General features: G+C 44.0%; 1 protein-coding gene across 2 annotated transcripts in view; it reads right to left on the reverse strand.

Annotated features, from left to right (window-relative positions):
• Positions 1 to 18,358, reverse strand: part of zzef1 (zinc finger, ZZ-type with EF hand domain 1) — a 33,363-nt gene that overhangs the window by 9,701 nt on the left and 5,304 nt on the right. For both annotated transcript variants that reach the window (XM_071521615.1, XM_071521614.1), the window contains exons 9-43: positions 18,141 to 18,239; positions 17,934 to 18,025; positions 17,696 to 17,841; positions 16,828 to 16,933; positions 16,396 to 16,614; positions 15,988 to 16,079; positions 15,586 to 15,806; positions 15,227 to 15,360; positions 15,043 to 15,113; positions 14,831 to 14,945; positions 14,140 to 14,305; positions 13,773 to 13,894; positions 13,557 to 13,679; positions 13,211 to 13,380; positions 13,033 to 13,114; positions 12,714 to 12,915; positions 12,028 to 12,161; positions 11,670 to 11,910; positions 11,434 to 11,513; positions 11,221 to 11,311; positions 10,631 to 11,132; positions 10,347 to 10,511; positions 9,648 to 9,767; positions 9,334 to 9,495; positions 8,683 to 8,815; positions 6,553 to 6,691; positions 4,828 to 4,993; positions 4,437 to 4,699; positions 3,289 to 3,461; positions 2,480 to 2,675; positions 2,201 to 2,364; positions 1,412 to 1,692; positions 954 to 1,128; positions 698 to 830; positions 372 to 598 (exon numbers count right to left, since the gene is read on the reverse strand). In XM_071521615.1, the coding sequence (XP_071377716.1) occupies positions 372 to 598; positions 698 to 830; positions 954 to 1,128; positions 1,412 to 1,692; positions 2,201 to 2,364; positions 2,480 to 2,675; positions 3,289 to 3,461; positions 4,437 to 4,699; positions 4,828 to 4,993; positions 6,553 to 6,691; positions 8,683 to 8,815; positions 9,334 to 9,495; positions 9,648 to 9,767; positions 10,347 to 10,511; positions 10,631 to 11,132; positions 11,221 to 11,311; positions 11,434 to 11,513; positions 11,670 to 11,910; positions 12,028 to 12,161; positions 12,714 to 12,915; positions 13,033 to 13,114; positions 13,211 to 13,380; positions 13,557 to 13,679; positions 13,773 to 13,894; positions 14,140 to 14,305; positions 14,831 to 14,945; positions 15,043 to 15,113; positions 15,227 to 15,360; positions 15,586 to 15,806; positions 15,988 to 16,079; positions 16,396 to 16,614; positions 16,828 to 16,933; positions 17,696 to 17,841; positions 17,934 to 18,025; positions 18,141 to 18,239 (5,705 nt within the window). The remainder of the gene's footprint in view (positions 1 to 371; positions 599 to 697; positions 831 to 953; positions 1,129 to 1,411; positions 1,693 to 2,200; positions 2,365 to 2,479; positions 2,676 to 3,288; positions 3,462 to 4,436; positions 4,700 to 4,827; positions 4,994 to 6,552; positions 6,692 to 8,682; positions 8,816 to 9,333; positions 9,496 to 9,647; positions 9,768 to 10,346; positions 10,512 to 10,630; positions 11,133 to 11,220; positions 11,312 to 11,433; positions 11,514 to 11,669; positions 11,911 to 12,027; positions 12,162 to 12,713; positions 12,916 to 13,032; positions 13,115 to 13,210; positions 13,381 to 13,556; positions 13,680 to 13,772; positions 13,895 to 14,139; positions 14,306 to 14,830; positions 14,946 to 15,042; positions 15,114 to 15,226; positions 15,361 to 15,585; positions 15,807 to 15,987; positions 16,080 to 16,395; positions 16,615 to 16,827; positions 16,934 to 17,695; positions 17,842 to 17,933; positions 18,026 to 18,140; positions 18,240 to 18,358) is intronic.

Genomic DNA, 18,358 nt, shown 5'->3' on the forward strand with positions numbered 1-18,358 from the left:
TTGGCTTAACAGCTACTCTGCAACCCGTTTCATGCTTGGTGCCCTTCCTCAGGATGCTGCTTCAGGAAGAGCGCCAAGCATTATACAGTTTCCTACCTTTTCTACTTTTTGGGAACTAATCAGCAGCTGTCATGTTTGGTGGTTGAGAACCACTGATCTATACTATGCCTATATTATCTCACTATACACTGTAATATATCTTGACAGGTCATTTGTCCTAGTTTCTACACGGAGAAGAGCTAGTCATCTATTTCATCTTGAAAGCCATACTGCGAAAGTAACAGTTGACATGCCTTGATAAGAATAGTATAACTAATACTAAATGCTAATGCTGATAAGATTGCAGAAGATTCACAGGCCAGATCAGGTACCTTGAGTGTATTGTAGAGGCCCTTAAGTGCCAGGGAGAGCACCCAGGAGGCCTCCACAGCATCAGGGGAGCTGTTGTCCTGGCTGGTCTGCAGTAGGTGGCTGATGATGGAGGTGAAATTGCTGAGATAGCGACTGAGCAGGGCCTTTGGGGAGCCTTGGCCCTCTGCCTGCCCTGGGAGGCCAGCTGCACTGGAGTCCTGGGGTTGGATCAGCTGGTAGTCCTTCACTATGAAAGAGGAGGAAGCACACAGAGGGTTACTGCATATTTATTTATACAACAACACTAGCACTAGCAATGCTATGGGTGTACTACTACTCCACTGACCTGTTTTCCTCTTGCGTGTCTTGACGTCCACCACTGCAGCATGGTTCTTTTCTGTGAAGTGCTTGAGCAGGATCATGTGGTGCTGCTCATTGGCGTTGTCGATAAACACCGACTGGGTGCCCATGCACAGCACCTGATAGATAGACATAGGGAGTCACACTCAGGTTTGAAAGTCAGGAAGCACAAGACTAGGGTTATGCAGTGCAGAAAAGACTTCAAACGGTTTCTGTAAGAGTGTTACTGGTTCATAGTTTACCTCAGGGAAGCCCACCAGCACCAGTAGGGTGAACAGGTTGGTGCGTTTAAGAGTGTGTGGCAGCTGATGGATACAATGGTCAGTGAAGGAAGCGATGACCGTGTTCCACCGGGGACAAGCATTCAGACTGCGTAAAATGTCTGCCACTGAGCATGCCCAATCCAGACCAATACGACTACAAAACACAGAAAAACAAGAGAAAGAGAAGATATTTTTTAAGATAACAATGACAGCCGATGATTTCTCCTGTAACTCTCTGCAAAGTTACACTGTAGCCAGGGTCGTTGGGGAAAAACACTGACATAGTTTCTATAGATGGGTAGAAATCCATGTAGATGCTATAAGTGCTAGGACCAGAACCCTCCTAGTAATATCTGGAAATGTGTCAACGAAAAAAAGGATCTATACACCTAAACTACAATATTTTCCATGGTACTATCAGGTCTGTTTTCTTGTACCTGTCTAAGCAGACAGCCCCTAGGCTGAAGAGCAGTTGGGTGGTCTTCCAGCCCTGGGTGTCTGCGCCGGCTGCCTCTCCTTGGGTCAGCAACTCATACTTGTCGGCCAGGGCCTCTGTGACGGCAGTGTCGGCCTCCATAGGAGGGATACGGAGCAGCAACTGTCCCAGCAGCCCCAGGGTGAGGTGATAGGTCTCGTTGAGACAGCCAGCATTGGAAATGACTGCCCTGAAGAGCTGGGGCAGGATGGAGCTCAGACTAGACAGAGACAGTGTGCTGCCCTGAGGATACAACAGATAGCACAAAATGTTATCTGGGGACACGTTGTAACATTTCAATATTAGTAAGTGTTCAATATGTGGAATAGTGCAAATAGTGTGTACTGTTACAGGAGGAGGAGTGGTGGTTTTGATGTTTGAGCAATGGTTTTAAAATAATTTGAGTATTTTAATTGGATTCAATAGTGTCTTTTAAGAGTTTTAAGATTTTGGTATGTCACTGAAGTAAGTGCTTAATGTTTGTTCTTTGTTTCAGATAACTTATTGGCACATTATAGGCGGAGGTTTTAAGTGCCGTATAGCCTTCCGGTCAATGCAGCCTGTAATGTACTTTATCCATAATTGCTCTGTGAACAAGTCAAATATTTGCCTGTGCCCAGTTCCGTGTTTAAATTTGTAATAAAGGGCCTGTGTGTCAGAGTTTGAATCTTGCTTTATCCATATCATTGTTTGATGGAATTAAAGAATATTTTGTATTCCTGCCAAAAAAAGTAGATGCTGAGTATCATACCGGTTTGGCTGGAGGCAGCATGGCTGCCAATAGTCCCAAGATCCTCTCTCTGGAGCACTCTGAAAACACATGCTCCTGGAGGGGAACCTGGGCCAGTCTCTCCTCTGGATCCTTGACGATGTCGGACGCTGGAGAGGTGACCGTCCCTGAATCAGACTCTGAAGCTGAGAATGGTGCAAAACACAGGTTGATCCAGCTATCTATGTGATAATCTAAACCATTAATGAACAGATGAGTGCCATTGTCAGCCCAGTAGAGGTAAAATCTCAGCGCTCTTACGTCGGACCACAGGAGAGAGGGTGTCCTCGCTGGACACAGAAGGCGTCTGGCTGAGGCTGGAGGAGTCCAGGGCATCTTGGGTCACCAGCTTCCTCTTTCCCTCCTCCCCAGTGTTTGGGGGAGAGGCCACTTCTGGAGGAGCAGGAGGAGGAGAGCTCATCTCCTTAGCCTTCTTTTCCATCCCTGAGGGTTTACTCTAGTGGTGAGAGGATAAAAACGATCCAGAAGGGGAGCACCGTAAACAGCATGAACTCATGAACCATGTCACTGTTAGAAATGTGTGTACTGTGGGCTGAATGTTGTAATCTGATCTGCATTCATGCATATTACTGACAGGATATACCTATGTACCTGTTTCTGAACCTATCTCTGTTCATGAGCTAGTATGTACTTCTGGACACATTTCTGTATATACTGTCAGTGTGTGTCTATCTGTAAATCCAATAATGTGAACAGCTGATGCACACTTGCACATCTACTTTGTAAATCTTATTATATAGATAGTCAACAATGCGTACTTGCACAGCCTGCTAATATGCTCTTGCACTGGACTGTAAATTTATAGATCTGTAAACTGCAAACATCTTTTAACCTGTAAATCTGTCAATAGTCCACTTAGCAAGAATTCTTTCAAGCCAACAGGAAACAAGCCAATTAACATGATGAAGACACTATTTCTTTAATCTTCAATTAGTTCTATTTGTTCCATTCTCATCTATATCCTACTACTTGCTGCTGCAATGACCCACTTCCCTCACAGGGATCATTAAAGTTTCATGTTATCTTATAACATGGGTGCTGTTCCTCACCTTGTCCCTGGGAGATGAAGGGGAGCAGATCGCTGCTGTGCTGCCAGGTAGAGACGAGGTGTCGGTGGTGGTACTGAGCTCCTGAGAGGACTCAGGAGAGACTGGGCACAGCTCACTATCAGAACCCGATTCGTTGGAGGACAGCAGTGCGAGCAAGGCTGAGGAACGTAGACCTATATAGAGAATAGAGAGGTTTCACAGAGACACCATCTCACTGTATCAGCATGGATATAATCCTCATCAGTACCAATGACAGTAACAAAGGACAAGACACAAAAGTATAGAACCAAGGATATTCTATCTCAATATATTTTTAGTATAAAATTTCAATATGTAATACCACTGGAAGAAGCCTCAACATGTCATCCATTTACTAGGTTTCACTAGACTGTATGATTTAATACTCTGGCCCTGTGTACAGTGATGGTGTTGTCATTAAAGCCCATGTCTCTGGACCCACACTTGCCCCTGCTAGCCTTTGATAGAATCCTGCCAGAACTACTTTTCCTGTGTATCCCCTAGTCTGTCTCCACCTTAGCTTTAGTACCGTCTGTCTCAGTAAAGAAATCAAGGCAACAATAAACATTTCCTCCCCCCAGAATGATGCAAACCCTCTCTGGGCCAATAGGTGACAAATATGCAATCTTGTTATGACCTGTTATTGTAGCGCCTCTTTTGTTACCTTGCAAGGCAGCTGGATTCGCGAGATCACGATCACGATCACGCGAGAATCCATCTTGCCAGGCTTCAAGTTATCCGTTTGTGGCCGAACCACAGTGGTGCGGACCAATCAGCGTCCTATGAGGGCAGCCAGGGGCGTGTTTCGGCAAGAGTTTGTTTATATGGTTTGTTGATCTGATTGGTTGAAGTTAGCCCGTGATAGATGGTGATAGACAGATGGTTCATCCAATCACCTGCCAAGTATTTTTTGAAAGTGCCTGCCTTTTTCCAAACAGTTTCCAATGACGACTTCCCAGATGGTTCTGTGTAACAAACCATCTGGCAAGTCAGGTTACCTCTTTTGGGCCAATCAGTTTAATTTTGAGAATGCCAGAATATAGTGATGAAATGCATCATTACCCCAAATTTAGCAAAAATCGCATGTGATTGATGGAAGAATGAATAGCCCCCCTCTGCCCGCCGCCTACCTTTGCCAGTCTGCCCCTTGAGCAAGCACTCAGTAATGAGCTGGGAGCAGCGTGTCTGCAGGGCCGAGGCGTGGGTCAGGGTGTCGGCACCCAGAGGCTCTCCCTCCAGCTGCTTCTCACTGCTCAGGTCTGATGTGTGCAAAGCCAGCGCAGCAAACAGCAGCCAGGAGTAGTTGTGGATGTAGGGCTGGATCAGACGGTGGCGGTCACTGATGCGTATGGTCACCATGGGGTACACTGTGATCCGATGAGTAGGCAGGTGGCTGGAGATGGGAAAAACAAAAAAAAAAGAAAAGGAGAACTGAGTTAATGGGAATTCGATAGTAAACCAGTGAAAAACGTACGCACAGTGAAAGCATGAGATTTAACTTTAAATTTAAAAGTGTGTCACCTGTCGGGATACTTCTTTGCATTGTAACAACCAAAGCACAAGTCAAAGTCTTCACACACGTTACAGTTGATCCTGCTGCCTACAATGAGGCCCTGGCAGTGGTCACAGGCGTATTCCATGTTCACCATCTCATGGTCATCCTCATGGCCCTCAGGCTTCGCACCACCTGGGTTAAAATACAAACATTTGCATTTACTTTTAAAGCATTTAGCTGATGCTCACAATATTCCTGTGAGCAATTATGTATGAGTAAAAGTTAGGAAAAGAAACAGAATAAGAGCTAAGGAGACAGATAGAAGGATTTCTAAGAGAAAATATAGAGTGAGGAGAGAGGGGAAATCATTCAGTGGGAAAAAGGCAACATGAGGTATATACAGGTTTAAAAAAAACAACAACAAATAGCAAACAAACAAAACAGGAACTTCCTATATTCAAACTGGGCATTTGTGCAAATCGGTAACAAGTAAGACGGAAATGCACCTATTTCTGTACATTTCTGTACTGTGTATTGGTGTACAGAATGCGTCTTGCACATGGAGCGTTGTAATGTTCCTTGTGCAATAGCGCAGCTGTTAGAAGCAAAGATGCATGCATTCTTCCAATCTGCTTGCAACCTCATTGCTTACAGCTCAGTGCTGCTGGCTAACCCATGTGGAGGAAGCAGCCAGGTGTCCACTGTCAGTTCTAAGACTCTCAATCACCAAGACTCCTGCTGAGCCACACACATTAAATAGGTGTTTTCGCTACCCCTGATGGGGGATCTTGGAGCTGCAGTTGTCCCCAGTGGTGATGTGCTGGCCCACGCAATATGGACACATTCCTGCATCATCAGAAGTCTAGACTATCAGTTTGGGCCAGTGCTATTTGATATTTTCCTCTTATGTGTCATAGCATTCCTGAACAAGGACATGGAAACAGAGACAAAAGTGTCTATAGACTTTAGTTTGGATGGGACTCTCCTTCACACCAGGAGGTTCCAATCTCTGTTACAGCAGCTGTAACATTGTACAGACAAACTAGGCTGTCTGTTAACATCTGAAAACCAAGGTGCTTTATTAATGCTCAAAGGAACCTCAACTGGAACCCCGACATTCTTTACAACCTCAGACTCATAACCTGCCATAGTACTACACTGCAAATCCTCCAGAGGATTGCTCTCATATTTTTATTTAACAAGACAGGAGTATGATTAGACGCAAGAAGAGGAGGAAGATAGAGGAGGGGGATGTGATTTAGGTGGAAGAGAAAGGTAATGGGGGGGGGGGGGGTGATGTGAGGTGTTTCTTGAACAGAGCTTTCATTTTGTGACAGAAGACAAGCAGAGTCACTGCTGCTCTACAAAAAAGAAACACTTTGCACAAAAGCTAACACATTTTAACTTGCGCTGTCTATGGCAGTCGGTGCATCCTGCATTGGATTTTACAGTCATCAGATAACCCACAAGTCATAATGAGGATAGGATGCTTAGCAAGCAGGTACTTTAACGTGCATTTATTTATTTGGGCACTGAGCATTGAGCAGTGACTTGGTAGTAAAGTGCCTTGCTCAAGAGCATCTCGACAGTAGCTGTTGAGGGAAGGGAGAGCGTTACTCATCCTTTTCCCCAACTGGTCCTGGGATTTGAACCCGGAGCCCTTCTAGTCACAAGCCTGCCTCTCTAACCTCTCGGCTACCAGTGCCTGCTGTGTGCCTGTTCATGTAGTATACTGGAGTCTGTGAGCTCACTGAGGAAGCAGGTCTTGCAGAGGTCCATGTCCATGCACTGCAGACATCGGTAGCGGTGCCAGGGGGCCATCCTCTCACAGCCGTCACAGGAGATCACCACATTCAGCAGGTCACAGTAGCGTGCTATGAACATGTGCATCTGAGGACAGGACCAAGAAATTTCATTTAATGTACACAGCCTGATCATCAACTGACTTTCCTGCTCCTGCAAACACATATTCATTTACCATTTGCTAAAATAGATGTGACTACGTAATACTTAGAAACTGTTGTTAAAGACATTAGTAAATATTTGTCAAACTCAGTACAACTTTGTGAAGATCCTGGTTCCTCTAAGCAAATTAAATGCCTTCAAATATTTACTGACACAGGACAATTTATCAAACTTACATCCCATACAAAAGGTACTGTCAGAAGGTTTTGTTTGGATTTTGGATAGCAGGGTATATTCCTACAGTAAATATTGAATGCAAACCAAAGACACTCTTGCACCATATCTCCATTCCTCAGTGCACCAATAGTAGAACAGGCTAGCTAGAGCAGTGGTAGTATTCCAAGTGAGCCGTAAACTCATGAGTCAATGGAACCAGAACAATACAGAGAGAGCAACCTACTGATCTCTGTTCTCCAGCCCACTGGTTAAATACAATTTCAGCAGAAGGCCCTGTGACAAAGAACAGAAGTGACCACTTCTCTTTTTTGGCCGCTGTAACAGCCGCCTTGATGAGCCCTACCACAGTGGATCGGTCCCAAACAAGATCCATAAGCTATCACGATTCAAAGAGAAACTTAATGGACTATGGTCAAAACTGGTCTACTGTGAAATGTCTAAACCCCAGCCTCATTTAACGAGGAGACCCATTTTACAGCAGAAAAAGTTTGGTTAATTAATTCAATAATTAATAATTCCAACAAAATAATGTATTGACCCTTCAAAGTACTCCTATAATGTACCTGTTTTCTACATGGCTTTTACTATTATTGTTTTTGTTCAGTGGCATTGGTTGGCTGTGCCAGTAGACAAATCTGCCTCTGTCTACCACTTCTGTATGTGTATGTGCGCATAAGACCATAGGCTTACCCCATGCACTTATACTTATACACTTCAAGGTAAGGCTTGCATTTTTGCCAAAACAAAAAAACTTTTTATGGCAAAGGGCGGGTCTGCTTCTGCAAGCTGGTTGCTATGACGTTTTTCATGTGTGCTTCACTTATCAATAGGTTACTTAAAGAAAACGTGCTTGGGTAAAAGGTTTATTCCCTTTCCCATCACATGGCAAACATCATCATATGACTGGCCAGTTACAGGGCTACTGATGTCCTGCTAGGGTTTTCGTCTAGTCATGTATTTTAAAGTGCTTTTATGTTTTATTTGTGTGATGCTTTGGTGCATAGCCTTGATGATAAATGGTAGATATATCCACATAATTTACACCGATATCAATTTTCTTTAAAATGGCAGAGAATACCAAGATTTTACACAGAGCCCACATATCCCCCTCCCAACGCCATAAGTTTAACATTGACTCCTCCCCCCAGTGTCCCAAGTGTAAAATAGAGACAGGTAGTCTCCCCCATTTGACATGCATGTTACATCGCAAAGACAATGTATTTCGTAGAACATGGGAGCCTTTTATGTCATATATTGGTTTAGATATCTCTGCTATTCTTACAAGAGGGTTTATGTAGTATGGACCTGTGTGATACCTGCTATTTAGCTATTTGTTATTTTTATTTTATGTAATTCCTGAGTCACTTGCCTGTTTGAATGTGTAAGTGTGAGCCGAGATGTTCTGTTTTGTTTTGATTTTGTCCCTCTTTTAATTGTTGTTTTTGTTGATGTGTATTGCTTCGACGCAATCATAATGTTTTCTGAATCAAAAATCAATAAACACATATATATAAAAAATAAAAAAAAATGGCAGAGAATGTTTTCTCTATATGTTTTACCTGCAGGACAATATAGTCTATTATAGGGTTGCACAAGAACAAAAAAGAGGGCCACGCTTGAACATGGGCCAGTCAGGCACAAAGTTGAGTGCCGATTTTTTTTTTTTCAGTCACTTCCTACAAGAGACAATTTCCTTTTTGCGCTAATGAATACACTGTCCATTTTGTCCGGTGCTGTACCTTTCTCCTGTCCTCCATGGAGCCCTCCTCGTCAATCTTGTCATACCACTTCTCAAACATCCCGTCCACACACTCATCCATCCAGTCCTGGTTCTTCTTATAGTCTGATATTTCATCCTCCTCTGTCCATTGACTGAAAATGAATTTAAACCAGAGAAATTGTCATTCTTCTCTCCAGTGTCTGGCTCATTTTTTTTTCAGATCTTATCATATCAAAGGGTAACAGGTATAGGAAGTTTATTTAAATATCTAATGGTCAAATGAAGACTGAAAACAATGATCTGTGATATGTTCTGTAGCCAATATGTGCTGATGTTGATAAGCATATTCTATCATTTACCCTCTTAACTGCTTTTGATGCATAGCAGATCTAGACTCCTGAAAAGGATTTCTAAAGTTTGGCATCACATGGAGCTTGAGCGCTTTGAAAATGGACTAATAAGGCACAAATCAATTGAGTGTGTTGACTTTCAGTAAGAACATCAATTCTGCTTTTTTGCTAGCCTTAGAATGAGACGTTACAATGCATTAATGAGAAATTCCAACAAGCAGACCAAATGCTAAAATGGTGTTAAGCATAAGGAAAAACAAACTGCAGAGCCCCTCCTGTCCACTAGGCGGTGCCTTATGTTCTGATATGTCTGATATTACCTGATGGCGATGTCATGAACGCTGATGTTCTCCTGGGACATGCTGAGCAGGAGGTCAGGAAGCTTGATCTTCAAGAAGAGAGGAAGGTCCTGTATTTCCCAGCTCATATCTAGAAGGTGCAACAAGCAGGTCTGCACGCAAGACAGGGCCGGGAGCAAGGCTCTGGGGAGCAGTGATGAGGGACAGTTTACACACTGCATACACATATATACATAGGAGTTACAATAATCATGAATACTGTTGCGATCACTTTTTAATTTAAGTGAATCTAGTTGTGAATGGAACATGGTGGGTATGAAGGATTAGAGCCTTACTTCTCATTGAGGTTGCTGAAACCTTGTACTGCCTCCACCAGCATGAGCACCAATTGGTGGTAGGAGCGCCTTACCTCCTCCCTCAGCTCCTGCCCACTGCCTGATAACTGAGAGAAATAACTGAGGAAGACAAAGCAAAAGAAAAGCTTGAATGAAACAAACAGGAATATTACTGCATCGTTATAAGTCAGCGTATTAAAACGTATGCAGAGCGATTATGCTTCAAGGCAAATTCCCATTCTACCTCAAAATTTAATGTGGTATTCCTATGGTGTAGGACAGTCAAATTGATATTTATCAAGATGAGCAACTCTCTCCAAAGAGACCTAAGACTGGCACCTGTAATGTCTTCAAGATTAGAGGTTAGAGCTGCTCCATAGACAATTAGGGAAAAGGTACAGATAACCAAAAGAGACTTTCTGAAGAAAAGTACAAAAGCACTGATAACACTACTATAGGAGCAAACCTATTTTAGTATAAAAATCTCAAATATTCTGCAGGTTCACAAAATCTCAGTCTCCTATTCAGCAACTATGAAACAACTCCAGACTTCACAGATTAAATTTTTCATGCTACAATTCCTGGTTTGGGAGAAAGAAAATGTATTGAATTGTCATAGACCATAGGAATAACATGTATTATGAATCCTGAAACTGACTAGAATTCCATTTGAATTGAAAACATTCTCTATGGCTATACCCAGTGAAGTCTTTCTGGCATGCCAGCAACTCCTGCAGGAACAGAATGCAAGGGGCCTGGAAAAGGTGCGGCTTTCCCAGGGAATGTAAACACTGTTGAACCATCTCCAGGACCTTGCACACACTCAGAGCCTGGGCTTTGTTCAGGGACAAGGTCTGCAGAATGCTGCGGGAAGAAGAATCAGATCACTTAATTCTCTATGACAGAAATTATGCAAATGCAGGATGCAAACAAGCCTGAAACAAGCCTCTGTGCCAACAAATAGAAGACTGGTGGTCAGTCACCTTGATGTTGTGAGAGCCTGGTCCCGCATGAAGTTGAGGATGTGTTTGAGTATGGGGTAGCGCTCCTTGACAGAGGGGGCCATCCGTGGCTCTTCTACAGAACGGTAGGAGAGCAGGCGTAGGCGTCCACGACTGAAGGGGGCTTTGCGGGGGAACGTGGAGGGGGACGCTGGCTCCCCAGTCTGGGAGGAGAGGCTCTCTGTGGAGCCCCTGTGGCCTTGGCTGCTGGGCCCAGAGGAAGATGAGTTTTGGGCCTGAGCACTGGAGGACTGGCTCTGTCCTGTAGCTGTAACCCTGGCTTCACTGTCCACCTCGGACCCTGCGGCCTGGGCCTGGGGTCCTGGCGAGGGGCTGGCCTGGAAGTCACTTTCTGAGATCGAACCTGAGCGGAGGAATGGAGCACTGCTGCCCTCTGCAGCCTTGGAGGAGTCACTGTCCTGGAACGCTGCTCCACTAGGGGCAAATCTGAACAGCAACAGGCTCTTCTCTATGCACACGTCAGCTAGAGAGAAAGAACATCAGTGAGCAACACAACGGAGTTCATGAAAAGAAAGGATGAGGTTGGGCATCACTTAAGCTGGAGTCCTTACCCAGTGTCTCCATAGTAACCTCATCGGGACCCCCTTCCTTCTCATCAGGAACATTCATTTTGCCAACCAGGTACCTCTGCTTCATCTCCAACTGACAACAAAGAAAAAGACATTATTGGCATAATTATTCAGTAGCATTATCATATATAAATTCAGCAGCAGATAAGTAAAATAGATATATCCAAATAGATGAGTCCATCCAATAGCACTCACCATCCATGTTCTGATGCCCTCTGCCAGTGAGTACACCTGCACAAAGTCTTCACTCAGACACGACTTGCAGCCCTGATTAACTACTCATACAAAGACAAGATAGAAGGGAGGAATCATGTGTTACCTGTGTGAATCACCCAAGTTGATCAACCATGCAGAATTAGCACAACAAAATCCAGGAAATACCATCCATAAATACAATAACTTTTGCCCTTTGACCAATGATTATGCATTACCGTAGAGCTTTAGTGCGTTGTTTAGGGCTGGTGTGTGGTACACCATGGCTGCCCAGATGGCATTCACAGCCTGGTCGACCTTTGACCCGGCAGCTATCTCATTCCTCACTGGCTGTTTTCTACAGGACTGCATGAGGGTCCTCATCAGCTCTGTTCTGCTGTCAGTTGGCTCCTGAGAAGGATTCCAGCGGGCAAAGTCCTCCAGGAAGCTCATAAACTCATCATAAGTCCATGTCTTTATCTGCCTCAAAGAAAAACAGCATTAATTCAGAGCACTACCGAGCAGCTGAGGTGATTAAGCAGTGAGATAATGTAGATACCAGTCATACATAACTGGGTTGAGCATGCTTGACCATACCTGGTCTGTGTGTGTGTTAGTTTGAGCCACGTTCCTTGTTTCGCACACTCCGTGTCTGAGGATGGGTTTCCATAGAGGGGAAGACTGAACATGGGACATTTTCCCTGGTGGGAGCTCTTTTACACTGCGGATCTCTGGAATGGACAGCAACCCACACTATTAGCATACCAATCTATCATTGTGGGCCTGAATAAGGCCTGAGTAAAATATAACTCAGAAGCAGTCTATAATGATTAATGATTAATGATTAAACCCAAACAACAATATAACAGGTTTAACAAATGCTTAACACTGCAGGATTTGTTGATATAAGCCTCAATGTATAAGTTGAGAAAAGGTCCAACTGTCTAACGCAGGGTTTCCCAAACTTTTTTTCTGTCAAGGACCCACAGAGAGATACGCTTTAGACCACAGACTTCCATTTGATAAAGGTTTTGCTTCAGGGACCCTGAAGGGATTTTTCTTGTCTAGGTGAGAAGTAATAGTGGAAAGAGTGAAACCTCTGATCAAGATAGTCATTCTTGCACATTCTCACATTGGGCTCACTTCTAGTGAATGAACCAACTGTGAGATTGAATTTGTCCTCATTTTGCTGGAGAAGCCGTGGAACCACCTCAAAGAGGGCCCCTAGACCCCAGTTTGGAAACCACTGGTTTGACGCAAATGGATTAATAGAGAAGTCTCACCATGAGGAGATTTGAGGGCCACGGTTCTGGAGGCCAGACGGCCCATCAGGCGAGCCACCAGCAGCTGCAGGTCTGACATCCAGGAAACAGTGATGTCTGGCAGGCCGAGGGCCGTCACACTGAACTTATAACCCCACTCATTATTACTGCTATCAGAGTGGAAGAGGAACTGGAGCTGAGGACCCGCGTCAAATGTTACTTTCTGTGGGAGCCAAGAGAAGAGACAGACTTGTATGAGTGGAGTAACAGACTGTAGCGTTTGATATAGTCTTCTCTTGTATTTCCATTAGAGATAATTCAAAGGTTGCCCGTATCCTACCTTTGGCCATTTCTCTGTCCCAACCTTCATGTCATAGCGGACCTTCCCACCTCTGGCATCAGTGAACTCTAAGTAGTCGTATCTGTGAAAATTCAAGAGCACAGAGCACGAGTCATTCTAAAATCTTCATTGAGGAAAAAAACCCAAAACGAAATATCTAAGATTTTACATCCATCACCTCTTCTCTGTCTCACAGCGTTCATCAAACTCCACCTCAAAGGAGGTGGCCCCGGGGCAGGCGAAGATGGTGGTCTCATGGCGGCTGTTCTCATAGTGGTGAGGCGACTCCATGTTCCAGGTCCTCAGCACCACTGGCTGCTGGGGCTGCTGGCAGCTCTCCTGGTCCACCTGGCAGAGACATAGTGCGCAAACGTTCACAGTGGTATTACAGTCCTTCACAACTCTACACGCATAAAATATAGCTGAGCATATGCATCTCTCCTTTCATGTTAATACACTGGGATGGGAAGTTGCATAAATCCCAGCACACAACAACATGCAACATGGCCAGAGAGTAGACAGACCTTAGAAAAGATGTCTCCAGTATCACTGGACAGGTTTTTGAGCAGCTCCACCAGAGAAGAGAAGCTCTTCAGCAGCACACTGTGAGGGATGTCCAAGGAGCACAGCTCCAGGAGGAAAATCATCTGGCAGGACCGGAACAAATATAGCATTCATTCAAGTCAAGTCAATTATGGTGCAGGAAGGCAATTCAGTATCACAACATAAGAGTGCATTACCAGTTGTCTGGTGACTGTGGCCAGGATGGAGCTGCACAGTTTGTCAGTAATTTCAGCTCCACTGTACCTCTCCAGCAGGGAACTAAGTATAGTCTTGGTGCTGCCCAGGAACTGATCCACATCTATAGGGAGAGCAGGTGGAAGTAAACCCTTTATATTCTTTCCAAATACATACCCTGTCATCTATTTACTTGGGATGAATTCCACTCAGTGTGTGTTTATATTGAATCATTAGACTTGACTGATCTACGCAAGACTATGTTCTCTTGCAGTATTTCCTAATGATAAATACAGTCTGCATACAAATCAGGTCAATTATATAATATAGCTAATTTATGCCCGTAATGTGGTGTTGTCGCCAACTCACATTTTAGAAGGATGTCCCTGGCCAGGTCCATAGCAGTGGTGGAGGGTGCTCCTCCTTTGAGCTGCAGGTAGCACCAGGAGAGCAGGCTGCCCTGCAGAGCCCAGAACAGAGACAGCAACACCGTCCTACTGGCTCCACCACTCTCATCCACCATCATAACCTCACACTGAGAACACAGAGATAGAGAAATGTGAGCATCATTTCATTTCACTTCATTCTGAGACTAAGACAGGAAGAAACAGAGAGAGGGCTGTTAAATATAATTTAAATATAAATTAAAGTTATACATAAATGGTAAATAATTATATTGCAACTTTAGAGTAAGGGGCCAAATAATGTTTTACTTGACAATTGTTGACATCAATTGAAACTTCAGAGTAATGGGCCACATACATAATATAATAATGTTATATTCAGTGCACTATACCAAGAAATGCTTGATTGATAGCTCATCCACTAAACATAGACAGTGTACTAAAATATTACCATGCAGTGCTGTAAATTAAATCAACACAGGATACACATTTATCTGCACTGCTTATTAAAAGTGATGCCAAAGGGAAATATTATGCTGTAGTAGGAATAATAGAACAGTAGTGTGGCTTTGTATTTTGGTGTTTGTTGCATTTTGTGTATCAGCAGGACAGGAAGCAGCTGTGTTAGGGATTTGTTATGGACACGGAGGCCTCACCTCTCTAGTTGCCACCAGCTGTAGGGTCTCCATGACAGACAGTATGGGGCTGATGTCAAAGTCTGAGGGAGCTCCTTTAGGTGGGAGCAGGAGAAGGCCACTTGGATCTTGGTCGCTGCAGGGAGAAACAACAGCAACTACTGTGAATACACAGTGATCTGGTTGTGTATACCTATGAATATGTTAACATGTGTGCATCTAAGTATGCTTACCTGAAATAATTACAAAGTGATTCAAAGGTCACCTTCACTGACTCGGGCTGATCCTCTTCTGTGATATTTTTCTGAAACAAAAAAGAGTGAGAAACATGTGTGAAACATTTAGCAAAAAAACATAAGAATATAAAATGCTCTGACATTGGGATTTTCTCCAGTCATGTTTGTGTGCCTGTCTTACCATCATGTGGAAGAGTTTGTCCCTCCTGCTGTGTTTATCAGGAAAGAAGACGGCTGCTCCATTGAGTATGGCCTTGACTGCCTCCTTGCGCAAAGCTTTCTCCACTAATGCCTCGGCCTCTGGACCATCCACAACTGAAACAACACAACCAAACTCAACTCAAACTAGATTTCCATAAATTCTTGGAAAATAATTCCAAGAAAATGCCAAAATGCAAGTAGTCTCCACAGAGAGATAGTAATAACCAAATTGTGCTCCCCTGCAACAAATGTTTCAAAAACATAACTACTTTTGAAGCAGCTCTTTAACATTTACATTGTAAGTAAGCCTGCCAGCTTTGCGAAATGCAAAGTTCTTACTGTGGCAGAGGTGAGTGTAGAGCTCCCAGACGGCCCGAGCAGCGTCAGGCTGAGGCTCTGCACTGCTGGATGTGGATGGACAAGCTGCTGCTGCAGCACCCTCATCTGCCCCTCTGCTCTCCTCTGGGCCCTGGGGCTCCAGTGGGTTTGGCAGCATGGGGAAACAGTTCTGCAGCAGCTGGAGCAGTAGAACTCTGCTCTTCATCACCTCCTCTCCCTCGCTGAGAATGAGCACACATGCAGACACATGTCCAGTCAGAGGTGAGACCTTAATGTGTTGGATGCTTCACACTCACTGACCACTAAGAGACTGGCCAGGCCAAAGGCAGTTCCTGCCGTAGCAGTGGCTGCAGTGAGGTTGTATTGGGTACGAAAAATAGCATTGACAGTATTGCTACTCACATCTCCCTGAGTTTACTGTAGAAGTTCCAAAAGAGCATCAGGCTGAGGCCACTGAAGTCCAGCAGAAACTTCTGCTTGAACTGGGAGACATCCTGCAGAGATGGAGATGACCACTGTAAAACGGTATTCAACAACAACAACAAAAAAAAACTTCACTTCACTTTGTGCCGTAAAGCAATATTGCTTTGTGCCATAAACTAATTCAGCAGATTTCCCACCAAATCCAACCTGGTGGTACACAATGTAAAATGCAGTGTAGAGGCCGACAGAGGCTGCCAATCTTGTAATGCAATGGTCTCATTTGTTTACGTTAATGATATTAATGTCTCAAAATGAATGTAGTAATGATTTATTGATGTTAAAATGTTACACATACAGTAGCACCTTTAAGCAGCGATTCCTAGTTACCATGTCTCGTGTAAGCTGCTGGATGAAGAACAGGGTCTTGTTGAGCAGACTAAGGCCAGTGACAGCATCGCCCTCGGAGCCCTCTCCCTCTGGACTGAGGTCGTCCAGGTCTCCCAGTCTCTCTGCCCCGGGCCACAGGTAGCCACTGAAGCTGAGGGACTGCACCCCAAGGCGCTCAGCAGAGTCTTGCCTGGCACACAGGAACTTCACCATCAGGAACTGGGTAGACAAGCGGAATAAGATGAGAAAATGTGTGGCAAATTGATAATCATGGCATTTAGACTTGTCCCACCAAAACCAAAATACTAAATATTATATATTATATATATATTAGGACTGGCACCATAAAGCAGCAAATGACAAACATGACAGAGTGTTATGGAGTAACTGACCAAAAACTCTGTCTCAATTTTAAGTGGATGCAGCATGTACCTTTGCAATGCGACACTGCTGCAGCTTGATCTCCACGTCGTTCCAGTCATCCTCAAGCTCAAACCAGCCAATGGGCTCGTCCTCGGACTGCGCTGGAATCCTCACACTGCAGGGTCAGATGACAGCAAGGGCCGTCATTCACATACACCGCTGACACAGACCCCCCTACAAATGCTGATGGGGTTTCCAAAACAGAAAAACGAACTATACTATACTATGTGAGTGTTGCTGACTTACTTTTTAGATTGTACGGTTCAATGGAGTGCTACATTTTCCTATATGTAATATTTGACCTCATGCACCATCCTCCTACAACATAGTTAACATATCACCTGCTGCATTATTACCCTGCTGTCAGGTTGCCCAGTATGATCTGTTATCTGCTATGCTCAACCTTTCTGTTATCTGCTATGCTCTGTGAAAGAGCACATTGGAGAGCTTATTTATTCATGCCCATGTTTTGACTTCCTGAATGCTCAACCATATAGTGGAGCTTTCTTACTTAATTTTTTGGCTTTCAACTTGACCTTTTTCAGACCAAAACTATTCTCTGTTCAGATTCTCATAAAGAGTATAGGCCAAATATACTTAAGAAGGATTGGAAAACCTGCAAATGTATTAGACAAGGTGTTATCTGTGATATGCTAGGGTACTGTATTTGCCAATTTATTTTGAAATAATTTTGCAGAGACACAAATCAAGGATCTGAGAGTTTCATGTGGCTTGCTAGCTGTGCAGTGAATACCATGGAACTACAGTGACAGCTTGCTGCTCCTATCGACAACATACTGAGATCATTAGCACAAAAGGATACTGCACTGAAATACAAAGGAATCCAACTCAGAAACAACTACTAAGAGATCCTTACTTGTCCTGTACAAACTCTTTGTAGTCCTTGAAGTCCCACGAGTCATATTTTTTGAACCTCTTGAAATGCTTTTCTGCATCAAAAGGGTCTCCCTCCTTGTAGGCAAACACCAAGCCACATTTTGCTCCGATGGCTCCTTTTCGCACCTTATCACACAAAGAAAAAATGAGGTGGTATGTACAGTAATGCTCTATCATCAGCATTCTCACTGAAATGGGGTGATCAAAAGGAGCCTCACTTTGATCTTCATCTGAGTGACCTGGAAGTTGCTCTGGTCCTCTGTAGACAGGATCACACTGGCTTTCTTCCTGCCGCTCTCCGTGAGAAAACCTTTGGAGGAACATACAACATTCAGTTGTACTTGAAGACACGGCACACAAGCTCATAGTCAAACAAAAACATTCATTGTTGTTTTCTCATTGACTGAGAGTGGTTTCTATTGTACCATCTCCAGTGGAGGATTCTGTGAGCATGTTCTCTGGTCCTGACTTCTCTTCTTTACTCTTCACATCACAGGCCTGTAGGTGCAGCTGGAGGGGCTTCCCTGGAGCAGAACAGAAATAATGATCTCAGTGCATTTTATACAGTACCACAAGTAAACATCTGATCATTTTCCAGACATATTATAATTCATAAAATGGTCTGATCTAACACCGCACTGCA

Source organism: Centroberyx affinis, unplaced genomic scaffold, assembly GCF_046629955.1.
Source record: "Centroberyx affinis isolate AG114_WGS23_722 - 3 ecotype Tasmania unplaced genomic scaffold, CSIRO-AGI_Caff_v1 ptg000900l_1, whole genome shotgun sequence".
Taxonomy (NCBI): domain Eukaryota; kingdom Metazoa; phylum Chordata; class Actinopteri; order Beryciformes; family Berycidae; genus Centroberyx; species Centroberyx affinis.